The sequence below is a fragment of the Canis lupus genome, chromosome 3 (assembly GCF_048164855.1).
Source record: "Canis lupus baileyi chromosome 3, mCanLup2.hap1, whole genome shotgun sequence".
Taxonomy (NCBI): Eukaryota; Metazoa; Chordata; class Mammalia; order Carnivora; family Canidae; genus Canis; species Canis lupus.
This window is the reverse complement of record NC_132840.1, coordinates 60,513,391-60,532,605: the sequence shown is the minus strand read 5'-3', so window position 1 is coordinate 60,532,605 and position 19,215 is coordinate 60,513,391. Positions and strand designations below refer to the sequence as shown.

Sequence of the window (19,215 nt, the reverse complement as noted above, 5' to 3'; positions counted from 1 at the left end):
ATATCCTCATCCCTTTCGTACAAATAAGAAAACTAAAGCTAAAAGTTACCTTCCTTCCCCAGGTCCCATGCCAGGTAAGTCATAGGCCTGCGTGTGTCCTCTGAATACAGACCCAGAACTGTGTCCACCATAACATGCTACGACTAGCTCGCACCTAAACTGTAAGTAGTACAAACCTGCTGGTTAATCACTTCCAAACGAGAGTCCTTCAAATGTGTCTTTAACCACTCTGTAGCTTGAGAAGAAGGGTCTATAAGGAATGGGCATACTTGACTCTAGTTCCAAAAAAGAAAAAAATTATAAGCTTTCAACAAATGGAAATAATTTCCTAAAAATGATGAATCAGTTACTGAATGAGTTTTCTCTCAGGCTTTGGAGAACGTCAACACAGAAACACAAGGAGGGAGTAAACGTGCAATTTCTCACTGCATTAGTACATTCCATAGCTACCAGAAATTCATATTAGAAAACTAAATTCAAACACAGTAAAGTGAGACTAGTCCTATTTACTACACAGTAACTCAGGATGTATATTAATGATACGGGGAGGAAGAGCTCTAGTCAAATCTGACATCATTCACCCCTGTCTTTTGGCTTTTAAAAAACACAAATCAAATTATTCCAAACTTTATATATTCTTTGGTTGAATAAACCATAAATACCTCAGAAGAGAAGTAGGAACTCATAAAAGTATTGCTCAAATAATTATCAAAATAATTGCTTATATAGATTCTTACATTAATTCTTACAAAATAGTAAATAGCTAATTCAGAGATTAATTCTTACAAAGCAGTAAATAGCTAATATTATACAAGGAGCATCCTGGAAGGGAAAATGAGGTAGCTTATAGATGAAGATCTAATGAACTAGGAACTAAACTCATTACTGGAGACCATGAAACAAATAGAAAGTCAAAAACCAGTGAAAATGCACTAAACACACAATATCACTTAGCAGGTGAAAGGAAGACAATTATAGAGATATGATTAATAAAAATGTACATAAATATATAAATAACTATATTTGGTAAATTATAAGCATTATTATCCAGTAAATCAGATTTAAATGACAACTAGCCTAATTTTTCTCAAATGTTCACATTTATTTGAAAGATGTAATACAGCTGTGCTACAGGGGTGAGAAAACCCAGGAAGTGCAGGAGAATGAAGATTTAAAGGTGGGTCTCATAAGAAAACAGAGGCTATTTCAGGGACACACCAAGGAGGCAGAGGGTGGGGACCTGCCCTAAGGACAAATAGCATTTTATCAGCAACACTCTTGAAAAGTGCCCACAAGGAGTGGCAATAAAGACTTACTGACTGCAAACCAGCTTTGTTATTGTTTTAAAATTCCCTCCAAACCACACACCCACTTTTTGCTTGCACCTGGAATGGACCACTTGGGCTCACCACAGCTCCCATGGTGGCACACTGCCAGATGATCCATCCCCACCCAGCATCTCTTTCAAGCTATTTTCACTTACTGCTCTGTCATAGAAACGCGCCTCTCCTAGAAATGAGGTGGTCATTAAGTAGCCTTGTACGCATTCCTGGTGTAATGTGCCAGACTCTGAGATCTAATTTTATACTAATATTCCGGAGCAAACATTTCACAAGGCTATGAGATTTTGTCCAACCACAAAAACAATTAATTTTTTTTTTAAAAGTTCTTACCCAAGACTTCAAACCGATGATCTGATGCAGTTAAAAAAAAAAAAAAAAAAAAGATAGTATTTCAGTAGGACCAAAAATAAGCTTTAGAATTTCAAAGAGTACTTACAAGTTTATATTCATGTTATTTATACTCCTCCAGAGAGACTTAGACAAAATCTCTAAGGTGATTTTAGATATTCTTAATTCTGTGACCCAATATTAAATGTAGTTAAATTCTACATGTAACAAATTATAATAGATCCAAAAATGTCAAGCTTTCATTCATTCATGAATTCATTCATCTACCATATGTTGAATAACTACAAGTAAGACAATATGAGGGATACAGAAATTAGACACACACGCTTACCCTCAATGACTTCACATTCAAGAAAGAAGCTAAAACTGCAAATTCTATAAAGAGCACACAAGATTCTATGGATGGAGCACAGGTGGAGTCAGAAGCTTCTAGAAAGCAGTTCATGTCAAACCAAATCAAGAAAGATAAATTGGACTTAGCCTGGGAAAGAGGTGAAAAGCACGTGAGGCAAAGACAACAGCAGGATGGAGAAAGGGACAATCTTGCATCAGTGAAGCAAAAAAGTAGAGGCAAAGCTGATGCATATGATACAGGAGTAGCAGTCAAGGTCCTTCTGAAATTTTTGTATTTCAAAAATGGAAAGTCACCAAAATATATCAGGTTAATATGTTAGAAAGAGCACTCCCACTGCAGTAAAGGAAGTGATACTGGGGCAAAGGACCAACCCGTGTGATTCTGTATTTATTTATCCCAGTGCCTCACTCTGTAGCAGAAATGAATCCACTGGCAGTGGGTGTGCTTAGAGCAGTATAAATTCATGAGATTTCTGTGATATAGACTTGACAAGATATGCTGGATAATTAGCTGAATGTAAAATTAAAGAGATATACAATGACTTGCAGATGTGCTGCTTAATAGTTCTGAGCCAGGACTGGTAGGAATTAGAGCAAGTCACAAGAGTAGGGGAGGACAAGAAGAGATCATTAGTGTGAAAAGGTACCTCTGCCCATCTTGTGCACTGACTCCACATATCTCTGATGGGATCATCACTCGAATGAGCACATGACCCAGGCTAACTAATAGAATTCTTTTGGGGAAATGATACAAATACTGTCGGGGACCAGGGGGAGGGCAGTGCAGACACATCTCGAATCTTTGAGAATGAACCCTGATAATAGTAAGCCTGGAACCACCAATGGCCATCCTTAACACAGGTGGACAGAACCTATCTGATAATGAATCCATCTCTTAAGATGGGTTAAGACAACACTGTCCTGGTCACATCATTTGAATCCTATTGCTGGTCTCAATGTTTTCAGAACCTCAGTTACTTAAAAGCACAAGTTTCTTTTTTTCTTCTTAAGTGTACTGTGCTTGGCCACTGAAAAATTCTTGACTAAAAATATAAACAATGATGAATTTAGAGACAGAGACAAATGACTTCACCCTTCTATGTTTCAATGTCCTTATCTATGAAAATGGTAACACATGTACTAGGCAGGGTTGATTTGAAAATTCAGTGAGTTGTGTTTACCTGCTTTACCTATATTAATTCTTAAATAGCAACATATATACAACACAATATGACTACTTAAGTGTTACTATTATTTATTTAGTGCTTATTTGAAAAAAGAACTTTCCCTATGTGATTTATCTTTAAAATTTTGTGTTCTCCACATTAAGATCCAATTAATTTGCATTTTCTCAATATATACTCAATGTTGGGAAAGAAAATAATCTCAGAAATTCTATGTGGTTTAAAAAAACTAATTTGACACTGAACTGTCTACAAACAATAAAAAAACATTCAATGAATGTCTCACAAGATAAAATTTGTGAAATATGAATCAAGAAAAATGTATAATACTGTAAATTTTAAATTGATCACCTCTCCCATCTCCTTTTTGGATACTTTTCACTACACCTTCTCTGTGTTTTCTAACAGCCTTATAGCTCTGCATTACTGTTGGGTCCCGCCCACAATATTAGAAAAATCACAGAAATTATCACCCAGGCCAAGACACTCTGGAGAGTAAAAGGAAAGCTACTAATAATTACATCAGGACAATGGGTGTAAATCACAGGACAGGCCATCCAGGACACAGGGGCCCCAGGGCCACCTTCTTCCCTATCCACAAGGACTTAGGTCACAGGAACATCTCACTGATGTACTAAACAAACTCCCCCTAACAAGGTCAATGGTAGATCACTAGCTATTTCCTCTCCCAGACAATACTGCACTTCAGTAGTTCAACAGAAATATGAGAAGTTAGAGCATCTTTGTAACACAAACAAAGGAATAATTATGAACACAAAGGATTAACTGAGGACCACTAAGGGAGTGAGCAACTACAGACCCTGATTGAGGGGAAGCCTCCAGTTGAGAGCGACAACCTCAGAAAATCTCTAGCGGAGTTAATGAGATGAGCTACATCTCTCAATCAAAATACATTTTACTCATCATGCCTAGTCATTTTTTTCCTCAGAGAAGACTTCTCAGAAACCCAGTTTGTATCTATTAAGAAATCTAATTTCACATACATCACATGAGAAGGTTTTATAGACACGTGCTATCCAATCACAGCCTCAACTACAAGGGCCTACTCTAAATCTAGAATACTTGAGAACTGACACAGAGGGTTGACTATAGTGGCAAATTTATCCCAAATAACTAATTATCCTAACAAATTTTTCCAAACGGTTTTTGTCATATAAATGTATATAAGTCCCTATAAGAAACACAGCAATATTAAATACAAAGTAAATCTAAGCTTATTATTAAAATTAACTTCAAAAACAATGTCCCCTACATTCATCACAAAAGAGAATTCAGAACACAGAAGTATATTCAATTAGTATCATCAGGAAAAAAAAATACTAATATTTTTTTTCTAAAGGCTCACCCCGATTCCTTATAGAATAAAAAAATAATAATAATACTTAAACTGTGTGTTTTTTAAATCTGAAAATGATTATTTTATTAGACTGCTGAAAAAGGAACACAAGGTAAATATGAAACTTTGGAAAGGAATATCAGGATAAAAAGTAAATACTTGTTCATATGATGTATTGAACTTATTTACATATACATTTAGAGTTCCAGATTTGTGATTCTATGGTGAAAAATGAAGATGGAAACTGTTTTAAAAATAGAGAACAGGGGGATCCCTGGGTGGCGCAGCTGTTTAGCACCTGCCTTTGGCCCAGGGTGCGATCCTGGAGACCTGGGATCGAATCCCACATCAGGCTCCCGGTGCATGGAGCCTGCTTCTCCCTCTACCTGTGTCTCTGCCTCTCTCTCTCTATCATACATAAATGAATAAAAATTAAAAAATAAATAAATAAAATAAAATAAATAAAAATAAAAATAGAGAACAAGCCAAATCAAATTTTAAAAAGCCAAGACTGTTTGCCCTTCAGTAACTCCTCTCCTGGGAAGGCAGCAATGTAATGAGCCAAAGCGTGTCAGTAGAGGGACAGGCCTAATCATAGGAGCCCATTCTACCCAGGAATGCAGGGCCTTGTAATACTATGGCTCGTGTTACCTAAAAAGGAGCATCCAATATTCATGCTTCCTTTGGAGCTATGGAGTCACAGTCTCCGAACAAGGAGACAGGTGTGGGCAGAGGAAGGGGCTACAGGGAGCACAGAGAAAACTGGTGTATGGAGTACAAACTACTGAGACAGAAATGACAGGAAAAACCCTATCAGCACGGGGAAGAAACACCTTCCCATTATCTATCTTTATATAATACAAAGGTACACCAAGCTAATGATAAAAATCGTTCTTCATTAGAAGAGGTCAGTTTGTACACCTGAGTCACTATTTGATTTTCACATTCACTGCTAACAAGGTTATAAGACTTTCACATTTAAACAATGAATTGCAGAAATCTACATTATGGGAAAGAACGATTTTCAAAAAAATGCATCCATTATCCCTAACCTGCAACCCAAAACTTACGTCATCTTCACTTTGTAGAAGTTTGTTTTGTAAAACAAAGTAAAATAAAGCATAAAATCATATACTACTGATGAAGGAACTATAAAACCAGATGAACTGGGTACCACTAAAATATTTCTATTACTATTAGGGAGTTCAATTTAGAATTTTTTGTCATCAAAATAATACCACTTCAGCTCATACTTTTATATTAAAGTAAAAAATAAATCATATTGAAAACCGTAGATTCATGAACTGAATCATAAATGGATTTTCATTCCCACTTTCATGTCATGAAAAAAATAACTATGAAAGCCTAAGAATTTGAAAAAGGTGCTTCCTGGGGCAAGCTTCCAAAGAAATACTTCCAATGAGAAATTAAAATTGATTAATTACCTGTAAGATAACAAGAGCATTTTCTATGGAAAGGTCATCGGATGGTAGGCCTTCACTTTTCCAAATCAACTGCTCACTTTCAGTACAAAGAAACCTCCTTAGATCAAATTCTGAAAAGTTTAAGATATTAATATTTCACTACAGTGATTGTGTACTTGACAAAGGTTACAAAACTATTTAAGGTATACTCAAACAAAAGTCCCAGGACCATCCTTAATATTCAATCCATCCTTTTCCCTTTAGCATGAGAAGTTGAAGGGGAGAAAAGTTTAAAACAAAAGTGCCAAGGAATGGAACTTAGTGAAATTATATTTCTTCTATATTTAATACGTTTTACAACTATAATTTGTGAAAAGCACAAAATTCACAAGGAATTTTGAAGTTCTTACATCTCATTTTATGACATGAAATTACCATAAAAATCAATTTTTAAAATATTAACTGCATTCATCCATTCTCAAAAATACTCTGGTCTTAGTTTCATAGAGTGATTTTAGGAATAGATGAATCATTGCAACAAAACAATTCAGAGAACAATTATAGAATTGAGAAATCTAAGATTTGGTTTCTTTCAGATATACAAAATTTTTCTCATTCAGAAAAAGTAAAATGACAAGTGTCAAAAGATGCATTTTCAGAAAAATGAAATTTCAAACATGAATGACTAAATACAAACTTTCAAGACAAGCTGATTTGGTCCATTCTTCCAAACAGGTTTTTCTTAGACCTTCAGGAGCAGCAGAAAGATATGTAATAAATGCAGCAGCTAGCTGAGCTCTCTTAGGAAGAGTAGCTAATTCCTCTGTTATCTCTGCAACCTGAACAAGAAGAGAGAGAGCAGGAGGGGGAGTAAGGTACAGATATATTCTAAAATGTGAAAAACATGACAACTTTACAAGTTAGGATTTTGACTATAGAAAAAAAATTATTGGTTTAAAGTAATAACCCCTGTTTTGAATACAATTGTGAAACTGTAAAAATATCAACAAGATCTCTCAAATCCTAAAATTTTAAAAATATATGGAATACTACTATTTATAAAGTTGAACATATTTTGCTGTTAAAGATTCCTAATGATTCTAATGAAGCAGAACTTTTATCCTAGTTACAGTTAAGTAATAGTACTACTATTAAGTATAGAGTATGATCAAAGATACAAAACAAAATTTTAAGAAAGCATGGAGACTCAGTTAAAAGCATAGTGTGGCTACAGAAGAAGCAGAAAGAGTAGCAACCAGAACTAATGAAAAGAAAGGGGTACAGAAGATGGGCAGGAGAAAAGCTGTGAATGGTTTTCCATGCACACGAGGAGCTTCTGTTATCAGCTGCAGTGGTAATGAACCACTCAAAGTGTTTAAACAGGACAAGGAGGGTTGCAATAAGACTGGGTTTAGAAAGATTATTTGGCTAACAAATGAGGAATAGACCTTAAGGGTCAGATAGAAGAAAGACAAGTTAGGGGAATTTAGGTAAAATAAATAAAAGAACTGGCATTAAAGACAGATGACAAATATGAGGGATATTTGCAAATGGATATGAGAAGCAAACAAGGAAATCTGAACAGATTACTAGTAGTGAAATCCAATAGGCAATCAAAAAACTCCCAACAAACAAAAGTCCAGGAAGGACTATGTGGCTTCACAGGTAAATCCTATCAAACATTTGAAGTTATTACCTATTCTTCTCATATTAAGCTAAGTAAAATAAGTCATTAATGGAAAGATAAATAGCACAGGATTTGTCTTATATGACACATCTAAAAAAACAAAACGAATGTTTAACAAACAAAAAGCAAAATCAGACCCATAAAAACAGAGAACAAACTGATGGTTTAGGGGAGGACATAATGGGTGAAGGAGAGGAGAGACAGGCTTCCAGTTATGGAATGAATAAGTCACGAGAATAAATTGGCACAGCACAAGGAATACAGTCAATGATATGTGATAGTGTTGTGTGGTAACAGATGACAGCTACACTTATGCCGAGTACAGTGTAATGTATAGACTTGTTGAATCACTATGTTCACCTAAAACTCATAACATGGTGGGTCAACTGTACTCAATTTTAAAAAAGAAAAAACAAACAAAATATCTACTGATCTCAAATTATTCCAAAAGCAAAAAAGGAGAGAGAGAAAGGAAAATCTCTAAATTCATTCTATGAGGCCAGCATTATCCTGATAGCAAAACCAGACAAAACACTAAAAAAAAATTTTTTAATTTTTAAAAACTATAAGCCAATATTTTTGATGAACAGAGATGCAAAAATTCTCAACAAAATATTAGCAAATCAAATACAACAGTACATTTAAAAAAAATCATTGACCATGATCAAATATTTACTCCAGGAATGCGAGAGTGCTTTAATATTTGAAAATCAATGTACTATATCATATTAATAAGAAGGATAAAAGCTATAATATGATCATCTCAAGAGACATGGAAAACGATTTGACAAAATACAGTATCCATTCATGATAAAAACTCTCAACAAAGCGGGTTTAGAGAGAACATACCTCAACATAATACTTGAATAACACACAGCTAACATCGCACACAATGGTGATAAAAGCTTTTCATCTAAGATCAGGAAGAAGAAAACGATGCCCACTTTCACCACTTTTATTCAACATAGTACTAAAAGTCCTAGCCATAGGAATCAGACAAGAAAAAAAAAAAATACAAAGGGCATCCAAAATGCCAAGGAAAAAGTAAAACTATCACTATTTGCAGATAACATGATACTATACATAAAAAACTTAAATATTCCACCAAAAAAAAAATTAGATCTGATAAATGAACTCAGTAATATTGCAGGATACAAAATTAATATGGAGACATCTACTGCATTTCTATACAGTAATAATGAAGTAGCAGAAAAAGAAATTAAGAAAAAAATCCCATTTACAATTATACTAAAAAAAAAAAAAAAAGTCTAGGAATAAATTTAACCAAGGAAGTGAAGAACTTATACTCTGAAAACTTTAAGACACTGATGAAAGAAATTAAAGATAATACAAATGAAAATACACAGCATACTCATCAACTAGAAGAATATCACTGAAATGTCTATACCACCCAAAGCAATCTATAGATTGAGTGCAATCCTTTTCAAAATACCAATAGCATCTTTCATAGAACTACAACAAATAAGATAAAAATTTGGTCCCTAAGATGTGGTTCCTAAAATTTCTAGGGACTTGCAAAAGACCTTCACTAGCCAAAACAATCTTGAGAAAGGGAAAAAAAAAAAAAGCTGGAGATATCACAATCCCAGATTTTGTTGTACACCATTAAACAGTAATCAAAACAGTATGGTACTGGCACAATAATACATCAATGGAACAGAAGACAGACCCCAGAAACCCACACCAATATCATCAATTAATTTATGAAAAAGGAAGCAAGAATTTACAATGGGAAAAAAGACAGTCTCGGGATCCCTGGGTGGCGCAGTGGTTTGGCGCCTGCCTTTGGCCCAGGGCGCGATCCTGGAGACCCGGGATCGAGTCCCACATCGGGCTCCCGGTGCATGGAGCCTGCTTCTCCCTCTGCCTGTGTCTCTGCCTCTCTCTCTCTCTCTCTGTGTGACTATCATAAATAAATAAAATTAAAAAAAAAAAATTTAAAATTATTTAAAAAAAAAGACAGTCTCTCCACCAAAAAGTGTTGGTGAAGCTGGACAGTGACATGCAAAAGAATGAACCTTGACCACTTTATAACATCATACACAAAAACTGAGCATTAAAGACCTACAAGTATACAACTCCTAGAAGAAAACAAGTACTAATCTCTCAGATGTTGCCCACAGTAACATTTTTCTAGATATTTTTCCTCAAGTGAGGAAAACAAAAGCAAAGATAAACTAATGGGACATCAAACTAAACTACACAACAAAGGAAACTATCAACAAAACAAAAAGGCAAACTACTGAATGGGAGAAGATATTTGCAAATGATGTACCCAATATAAGGTTAGTAACCAAAACATCTAAAGAATTCATACAACTCAACACCAAAAACCCACAATAATACCATTTAAAAATGGGCAGAGGACTTGAACATTTTTCCAAAGAAGACATACAAATGGCCAACAGATACATTTTTCAAAACAAAAACAAAAACAAAAAACGCTGATCACTCATCGTCAGGGAAATACAAATAAAAACCAAGTAAGATCTAAGCTCACACCAGTTAGAATGACTAGTATCAAAAAAGAGAAGGGAACCCTCATGCAATGTTGGTAGGGATGTTAATTGGTATAGACACTATGGAGAACATTTTGGAGATTCTTTTAAAAATTAAAAAGAGAAATACCAAACAATCCAGTAATTCCACTCCTGGTGGAATTTTTACTCAAAGAAAATGAAAACACTAATTCAAAAGCTAATGCAGCCTTATGTTCACTAAGGTATTACTTACAATAGCAAAGATGTAGAAGCAACTGAATTGTCCATCAATAGATGGATAAAGAAATGAATGGATAAAAAAGCAATCAAAGATGGCAATGGAGAAGAGGACTCCAGACTCACCATTGCCCTCACACTTAATCAACCATCAAATCAGCCTAAATACCCCAGAAATCAACCTGAAGACTGATAGAACAAACTCCACCACTAAAGGGAGAGAAGAAACCACACTGAAGAAGGTAGGAAGTGTGGAGATGTGGGCTGGGGGAGAAACAGACTTCGGGGGGCTGTGGGGGTGGGTAGGGAGCCCTGGTTGCAAAGAAGGGGGAGAGAGAGGAGCACGGGAACCTACAAGGAGAATGCTTCCCCAAAGCCACTTTCTGGGAAAATGAGAGCAGCTGAATTTCTGGAGTTCTTGCAACCAGCTGGGATTAACACCAGAAGTTTTAAAGGTCAGCGGGCTTGGATGGGGTACAGCCGGGGGGCACTGCCCTACCACTGGAGAGGAGGCAGGCAGCACACAAACAGTGACCTGAAAACCCTGAAAAACGCCTGGGGCAGAAAGGGGGGAGATTATTGCTCTACTTAGAGAGGCAGTGTTCACAGTACTCCCCTCCAAGTACAAAGGAGCCAGCTGGCCCCATTTCCCTCTCCCCGCCCCCAACATCATCAAGGAGCCACCTGTGGTAAACAGCACAGCACCCACACTGGCTGCCTAACCTGCTCTCACCAGGTCCCACACCCCTGTACTCTGCCGGTAAGTCCTTTCTCAGTCAGGCTTGCCCCAGTCCCAGAGCAGCAGGCCCTTTCCCCCCCGGATGACAAAAAGAAACCCTTGCTCACACCACACCTCTCGACAGGGGAGTTCTGCAGGCTCTCAGTTCCGGTGGAGTTAGGGTCAGGTCTCATTTTAAAGGCAGAGCAGGGCACACCTCACTACAAGTCACCACATTTAGACCAGGGAGCAAACACTACCTACAGCAGGCAAGCAGAGCCCTGCAAATGACCAGCCTGAAGGATTAAGCAGCCAGAACACAGCAGCAGAGTGCATGGAGCACATACCCGAGACACTCCCTGAATACCAGGCCTGAGAACTGCAGGACCTCTTCTTCATTAGGCCATTACTCTCGAGAATGGGCAATAGAATAAGCTTTTCTAACACAGAGAAGGTGGCAGAGACAGACAAAATGCCAAGACGGAGGAATTTCTCCCAAATCAAACAAGATAAAGCCACAGCCAAAGATCTAAGCAAAACAGAAGTAACATGTCTGATGGAGAATTTAAAGCAATGATTATAAGGATCCTCACTGGACTTGAGAAAGGAATGGAAGACTTCAGGGAGGCCTTTATTGCAGAGATAAAATAATACAACAGCATCAGTCAGAGATGAAGAGTGCAATAACTGATCATGGAAACAGGCTCGATGCAATACACAGCAAGCTGGAAGAAGCAGAGGAATGAATTAGGGATTTAGAAGACAAAGCAATAGAAAATAATGACACTGAACAAAAGAGAAAGAATCACAGAACATGAGAATATGCTTAGGAAACCCAGTGACTCCAACAAACATCACAACATTAGTATGATAGGAGTCCCAGAAGAAGAGGAAAGGGAGCAGAAGGTTTATCTAAGGAAATAACAGCTGGAAATTTCCCTAATCCGGGGAAGGAAACAGGCATCCAGATCCAGGAGGCAGAGAACTCCCATCAAAATCAACAAAAGCAGGCCAATACCAAGACATAGTGACAAAGAAAAAACCTTAAAAGCAGCAGGACAAAAGAAGTCCCTAACCTAGAAGGGAAGACCCACAAGGCCAGCCTCATATCTCCCCACGGAAACCTGGCAGGCCAGAAGGGAATGGCATGAGATATTCAATGTGCATACGGGAAAAATCTGCAGCCAAGCATACTCCACCCAGCAAGGCGGTCATTCAGGGTAGGAGAGAGAGTTTCCCAGACAAACAAAACCAAAGAAGTTCATGACCACTATACCAACCCGGCAACTATAGAGGACTCTGAGTGGAAAGGAGAGACCAAAAGTAACAAAGACAAGAAAGGATCAGAGAAAATCTCAAAAAACAAAGACAAAACAAGTAATAAAAGAGCAAACACATATCTAACGATAATTATTCTGAATACAAATGGGCTAAACACTCCAATCAAAAGACATGGTGTCAGATTGACTTAAGAAAAGTAAGACCCATCTATATGCTGCTTACAAGGGACTCATTTTAGACATAAAGACATCCACAGATTGAAAGTGAGGGGATGGAGAACCATCATCATATTAACAGACGTTAAAAGAAAGTCAGACTGGCAAAATTTAGATCAGAAAATCTACGTTTTTATTCTTGTATTGTTTTGTTCTGCTTTGGTATCAGGGTAGTACTGGCTTCATGGAATGATTTTGAATGTGTTCCCTCTACTCCATTATTTGTAAGATTTTGATAAAGATTGTCCTTTTTTTATGTTTGGTAGAATTCACCACTGAAACCATGTTGTCTTGGGCCCTTCTGTGCTAGGAGATTTCTGATTCCTAATTTACCTTTCATTCTTGTTATTGGTGTAAGATTTCCTATTTCTTGGATTCAAGATTCATGATTCACTCTTGGTAACTTGTGAGTTTTTAGGAATCATTTGTTTTTCTAAGGTATTTGATTTTTTAGTATATAATTTACTGTAATTTGTTATCACACTGTATTTCCGTGGTTAACTGTTGTACTGTCCTCTCTTCCTTTTCTCATTTCACCCTTTAGTCCTCTCTCTTTTAATGTAGTTAAAGCATTGCTGATTTTGTTTATTTTTTTGGTAAAATTGATCACTTTCAATATTATGTTATTGTTTATTTGGGTCACTATTTTATTTATTTCAGACTTTTGTTATTTCCTTCCTCTACTAATTTCAGCTAAGTTTCTTCTTTTTCTGGTTCCTTGTGGTATAATGTTAATTTGCTTATTTGAATTTTTTTCTTCATATAAGCATTTATAGCAAAAATTTCACTCTAACGTGCTTTTGCGGCATCTCACAGGTTTTAGAATTTTGTTTCTTTTTCTTTGAGACATATTTTGATTTGCTGTTTGAGTTGTTTGCCCGACTGCTGACACAGTAGGGTATTAATATTTACATAATATTAAATATTAGCATTATAGATTTTTCAGGTCTTTTTTATTGTTGATCTATAGTTTTGTACCACTGTGGTTGGAAAATATACTTGGTTATAATTTCAGTCTCCATAAATTTGTAATATCTGTTAGGGCTCTTTTTATGTGATTTAATCATGGGATTCTTCTGTGTGTAGTTGAAGAAAATGTGTATTCTACTCTTCTTGGATGGAATGTATTTTATTTATCATTTAGAACCATGTATTCATAGAGTAAAAAATGCTCTTGTTGAAAAAAAAAGCAGGAATTTTAAATAAGGGTGCTCATTTAATATAAAGCTTATCAGAGGGAATGAGCATACAGGTGAAGGGGATGAAGAGTACATGTGTCCTCCTCGTGAGAACTGAGGAATACTGCACTACCACGGACACCTGAAACCAATAGAGCACTGTGTTAACTACACTGGAATTAAAGTAAAACACACAGTATGAAGAAAGGGGGGGCAGGGCAAGATGGTGGAAGAGTAGGGTCCCCAAGTCACTTGTCCCCACCAACTTACCTAGATACCTTTCAAATCATCCTGAAAACCTAGGAATTCGACTGAGATTTAAAGAGAGAACAGCTAGAACACTAGAGAGAAGAGTTTGCACTTCTAACAAGGTAGGGAGACAGAAAAAAACTAAATAAATAAAAAATAACTAAGTGGAGGAGGGGCCACTGCGAGGAGCCAAGCCAAGGCCAGGATGTGAAAGCCTCCAGGACAGGAAAGCCCAGTCCCAGAGATGCAGGAACTTTAAAAACCTGTACCCGATGATTCCAGGACCGAAAGGCACTTCGTAGGGAAATCAGGCAGAACCACAAGAGGGGCAGTGGAGCCTTCAGGCTCTCAAAGTCACTAACAGAGGAAGTGAGCGAGAGGGAGAGCGCACCACAAAATGTCGGCTGAGCTCGGGAAAGGGCTTGGACCATGCGCCCAGTGGGGACTCAGGGAGAAGCTCAGGATTCAGGGGGACTTGGTAAAAGAAAGGGGAAGCCCAAAGAAATAATCCACAAAAACGGGCTGAATAGGTATCATGATGTCACTAAATTCATATCTTTCAGTAGTAACTCTGAACGTGAATGGGCCTAATGACCCCATCAAAAGGTGCAGGGTTTCAGACTGGATAAAAAAGCAAGACCCATCGATTTGCTCTCTACAAGAGACTCATAGACCTAAGGACACCTACAGCCTAAAAATGAAAGGTTGGAGAACCATTTACCATTCAAATGACCCTTAAAGGAAAGCAGGGGTAGCTATCCTCATATCCAATGAATTAAAGTTTATCCCAAAGAGTGTAGTAAGAGATGAAGACGGACACTATATCATACTTAAAGGATCTATCCAACAAGAGGACCTAACAATCATGAATATTTATGCCCCTAATGTGGGAGCTGCCAAGTACATCAATCAATTAACAACCAAAGTAAAGACATAGTTAGATAATAATACACTTATACTGGGAGACTTCAACACGGTGCTTTCTGCAAATGACAGATCCTCTAAGCACAACATCTCCAAAGAAACAAGAGCTTTAAACGATACACTGGACCAGATGGATTTCAGATATCTACAGAACTTTACACCCAAACACAACTGAATACACATTCTTCTCAAGCGCACATGGAACTTTCTCCAAAATAGACCACATACTGGGTCACAAATCAGGTCTTAACCGATACCAAAAGATTGGGATTGTCTCCTCATATTTTCAGACCATAATGTTTTGAAACTTGAACTCATTCACAAGAAGAAATTTGGAAGAAATTAAAACACGTGGAGGTTAAAGAGCATCTTGCTAAAAGATGAAAGGGTCAACCAGGAAACTAGAGAAGATTTTAAAAGATTCATGGAAACTAATGAGAATGAAGATACAACTGTTCAAAGTCTTTGGGGTACAACAAAAGCAGTCTTGAGAGGGAAATACATCGCAATACAAGCATCCCTCAAAAACCTGGAAAAAAACTCAAATACACAAGCTAACCTTGCGCCTCAAGGAACTGGAGAAAGAACAGCAAATAAAACCTACACCCAGCAGAGAAAGAGTTAATAAAGATTCGAGCAGAACTCAATGAAATAGAAACCAGAAGAACTGTAGAACAGATCAACAAAACCAGGAGCTGGTTCTTTGAAAGAATTAAGATAGATAAACCATTAGCCAGCCTTATTAAAAAAAAAAAAAAAAAGACTAATAAAATCACGAATGAAAAAGGAGAGATCACAACCAATACCAAGGAAATACAAATGATTTTAAAAACATATTATGAGCAGCTATATGCCAATAAATTAGGCAATCCAGAAGAAATGGACGCATTTCTGGAAAACCACAAACTACCAAAACTGGAACAGGAAGAAATAGAAAACCTGAACAGGCCAATAATGAGGCAGGAAATTAAAGCAGTCATCAAAAACCTCCCAAGACACAAAAGTCCAAGGCCAGATGGCTTCCCAGGGCAATTCTACCAAACGTTTAAAGAAGAAGCAATACCTATTCTACTAAGCTGTCCTGAAAGATAGAAAGGGATGGAATACTTCCAAACTCGTTCTATGAGGCCAGCATCACCTTAATTCCAAAACCAGAAAAAGACCCCACCAAAAAGGAGAATTATAGACCAATATCCCTGAGGAACACAGATGCAAAAATTCTCAACAAGATACTAGCCAATAGGATCCAACAGTACATTAAGAAGATTATTCGCCATGACCAAGTGGGATTTATCCCTGGGATGCAAGGCTGGTTCAACACTCATAAAGCAATCAACGTGACAGATCATATCAACAAGAGAAAAAAACAAGAACCGTATGATCCTCTCAACAAATGCAGAGAAAGCATTTGACAAAATACAGCATCCATTCCTGATCAAAACTCTTCAGAGTGTAGGAATAGAGGCAACATTCCACAGCATCTTAAAAGCCATCTACAAAAGGCCCACAGCAAATATCCTTCTCAATGGGGAAACACTGGGTGCCTTTCCCCTAAGATCAGGAACACGACAGGGGTGTCCACTCTCACCACTGCTATTCAACATATTACTAGAAGTCCTAGCCTCAGCAACCAGGCAACAAAAATAAATAAAAGGCATTCAAATTGGCAAAGAAGAAGTCAAACTCTCCCTCTTCGCAGATGACATGATACTGTACATAGAAAACCCAAAAGCCTCCACCCCAAGATTGCTAGAACTCATACAGCAATTCGGCAGAGTGGCAGGATACAAAACCAATGCCCAGAAACCAGTGGTAGTTCTATACACTAACAATGAGACTGAAGAAAGAGAAATTAAGGAGTCAATCCCATTTACAATTGCACCCAAAAGCAAAGATACCTAGGAATAAACCTAACCAAACAGGTAAAGGAGGATCTATACCCTAAAAACTACAGAACACTTCTGAAAGAAATTGAGGAAGATACAAAGGGATGGAAAACTATTCCATGCTCATGGATTAGCAGAATTAATAATGTGAAAATGTCAATGCTACCCAGGGCAATTTACACATTTAATGCGATCCCTATCAAAATACCATGGAGTTTCTTCAGAGAGTTGGAACAAGTCATCTTACGATTTGTGTGGAATCGGAAAAGACCCCGAATAGCCAGGGGAATACTGAAAAAGAAAACCAGCCAGGGGCATCACAATGCCAGATTTCAGCTTGTACTACAAAGCTGTGATCACCAAGACAGTGTGGTACTGGCACAAAAACAGACACATAGATCGATGGAACAGAATAGAGAATCCAGAAATGGGCCCTCAACTCTATGGTCAACTAATATTCAACAAAGCAGGAAAGACTATCCACTGGAAGAAAGACACTCTCTTCAATAAATGGTGCTGGGAAAATTGGACAGCTACGTGAAGAAGAATGAAACTAGACCACTCTCTTACACCATACACAAAGATACACTCAAAATGGATAAATGATCTAAATGTGAGACAAGATTCCATCAAAATCCTAGAGGAGAACAAAGGCAACAGCCTTTTTGAACTTGGCCACAGCAACTTCTTGCAAGATACATCTATGAAGGCAAGGGAAACAAAAGCAAAAATGAATTATTGGGACTTCATCAAGATAAAAACCTTCTGCCCAGCAAAAGAAATAGTCAACAAAACTAAAAGATAACCTACAGAATGGGAGAAGATGTTTGCAAATGACCTATCAGATAAAGGGCTAGTATCCAAGATCTGTAAAGAACTTACGAAACTCAACAGCAAAGAAACAAACAATTCAATCATGAAATGGGGAAAAGACATGAACAGACATTTCAGCAAAGAAGACGTAGACATGGCCAAGAAACACATGAGGAAATGCCCCGCATCACTGGTCATCAAGTGGGAAATACAAATCAAAACCACAATGAGATACCACCTCACACCAGTGAGAATGGTGAAAATTAACAAGACAGGAAACAACAAATGTTGGAGAGACCACACACACACACACACACACACACACACACACACACACGGTGGAATATTAGCCATAAAAAAGAATGAGATCGTGCCATTTGTGACAACATGGATGAACCTAGAGGGTATTATGCTCAGTGAAATAAGTCAAAGACAAATATCATATGATCTCACTTACATGTGGAATCTACAAAATGAAATGCATAAAGACCAGAAACAGACTCCTGAATACAGAGAAGAAAGTCGTGGTTGGCAGACAGAAGGGGGCAGGAGGGTGGGAGAAATAGGTGGAGGGGATGAAGACATATAGACTTCCAGCTCTAAAGTCACAGGATGTGAGGTACAGCAGGGGAGGACAGTCAATGATACTGCAATAACCTTGTAAGGTGACAGCTGGTAAGTATACTTACTGTGGGGAACATTTTATAATGTACATAAGTGTCAATCACTATGCTGTGGACCTGAAACCAGTATAATATTATGTTAGCTATACTTCAATAAAAATAAATATAAATAAAATGAAAATAAAAATAAAATGAAAATAAAATTAAAATGAATCCTAGACCAAAAAAAAAAAAAAAAAAAAAAAAACCACCCCAGAACACAAACATCCTACAGCTGAGGAGTCTGGAAACAGCTGTGGTCAGTGTCCTGGCAGAGGGGATGGTCTTAGCATGGGATGGAGCAGTCCTGGGCCAGCTGCAGAGACAGACACCTGGGAAGGGGACAGGCACACAGTCCTGGATGAAGACAGGCCAGTGTGGGAGGGAATCTAACAGTTTGAACAAAAACCCATCCACCAACCAAGGAACAAGAAACCACACTTTAACAAAGTCAAAGTAACAAAGTATTCTAGAAGAAATAAGTGGCCAGCAGTGTCGAATCCTAAGGTTGCAGTCCCAGGAGGCTGTATGCTGAAGTGTATGGAAATGGGCAGAGCGAAAAGCCTGATGAAAATGAAAAGGCATTCCAGTATCTCTCTAAGGCATACAAGTGTGACACACAGTCCAGTTCTTGGGAGAAAGATATGACATCATTTAAGGAAGTGGTTCAGAGAGCCTTAGGACTTGCACATGTGGCTATAAAACAGTAAAAAAAAAAATCCAGTCCTCAGGAGGCTGTACAGGTGCTTTCCTCAGTTCGACTCAATTTACAGGGCTTGTTATCTAAAGCAAAGCAACTTTTTACAGATGTGACCAGTGGAGAAATTTCCAGGGAGTTAGCTGATGAAACAGCA

The 19,215-nt window shown here is 37.5% G+C and overlaps 1 protein-coding gene across 8 annotated transcripts in view; it reads right to left on the bottom strand.

Annotated features, from left to right (window-relative positions):
* The window catches only part of DYNC2H1 (dynein cytoplasmic 2 heavy chain 1), a 341,068-nt gene that overhangs the window by 214,080 nt on the left and 107,773 nt on the right, over window positions 1-19,215 (bottom strand). For 6 of the 8 annotated variants that reach the window (XR_012028538.1, XM_072821767.1, XM_072821765.1 and 3 more), the window contains exons 62-65: window positions 6,708-6,849; window positions 6,032-6,141; window positions 1,674-1,694; window positions 177-275 (exon numbers count right to left, since the gene is read on the bottom strand). Coding sequence is in view for 7 of the 8 variants with exons in the window: in XM_072821767.1 (XP_072677868.1) it covers window positions 177-275; window positions 1,674-1,694; window positions 6,032-6,141; window positions 6,708-6,849 (372 nt within the window). In the remaining variant the exon portion in view is untranslated. The remainder of the gene's footprint in view (window positions 1-176; window positions 276-1,673; window positions 1,695-6,031; window positions 6,142-6,707; window positions 6,850-19,215) is intronic. The other 2 variants (XM_072821766.1, XM_072821769.1) reach the window with 1 other exon arrangement.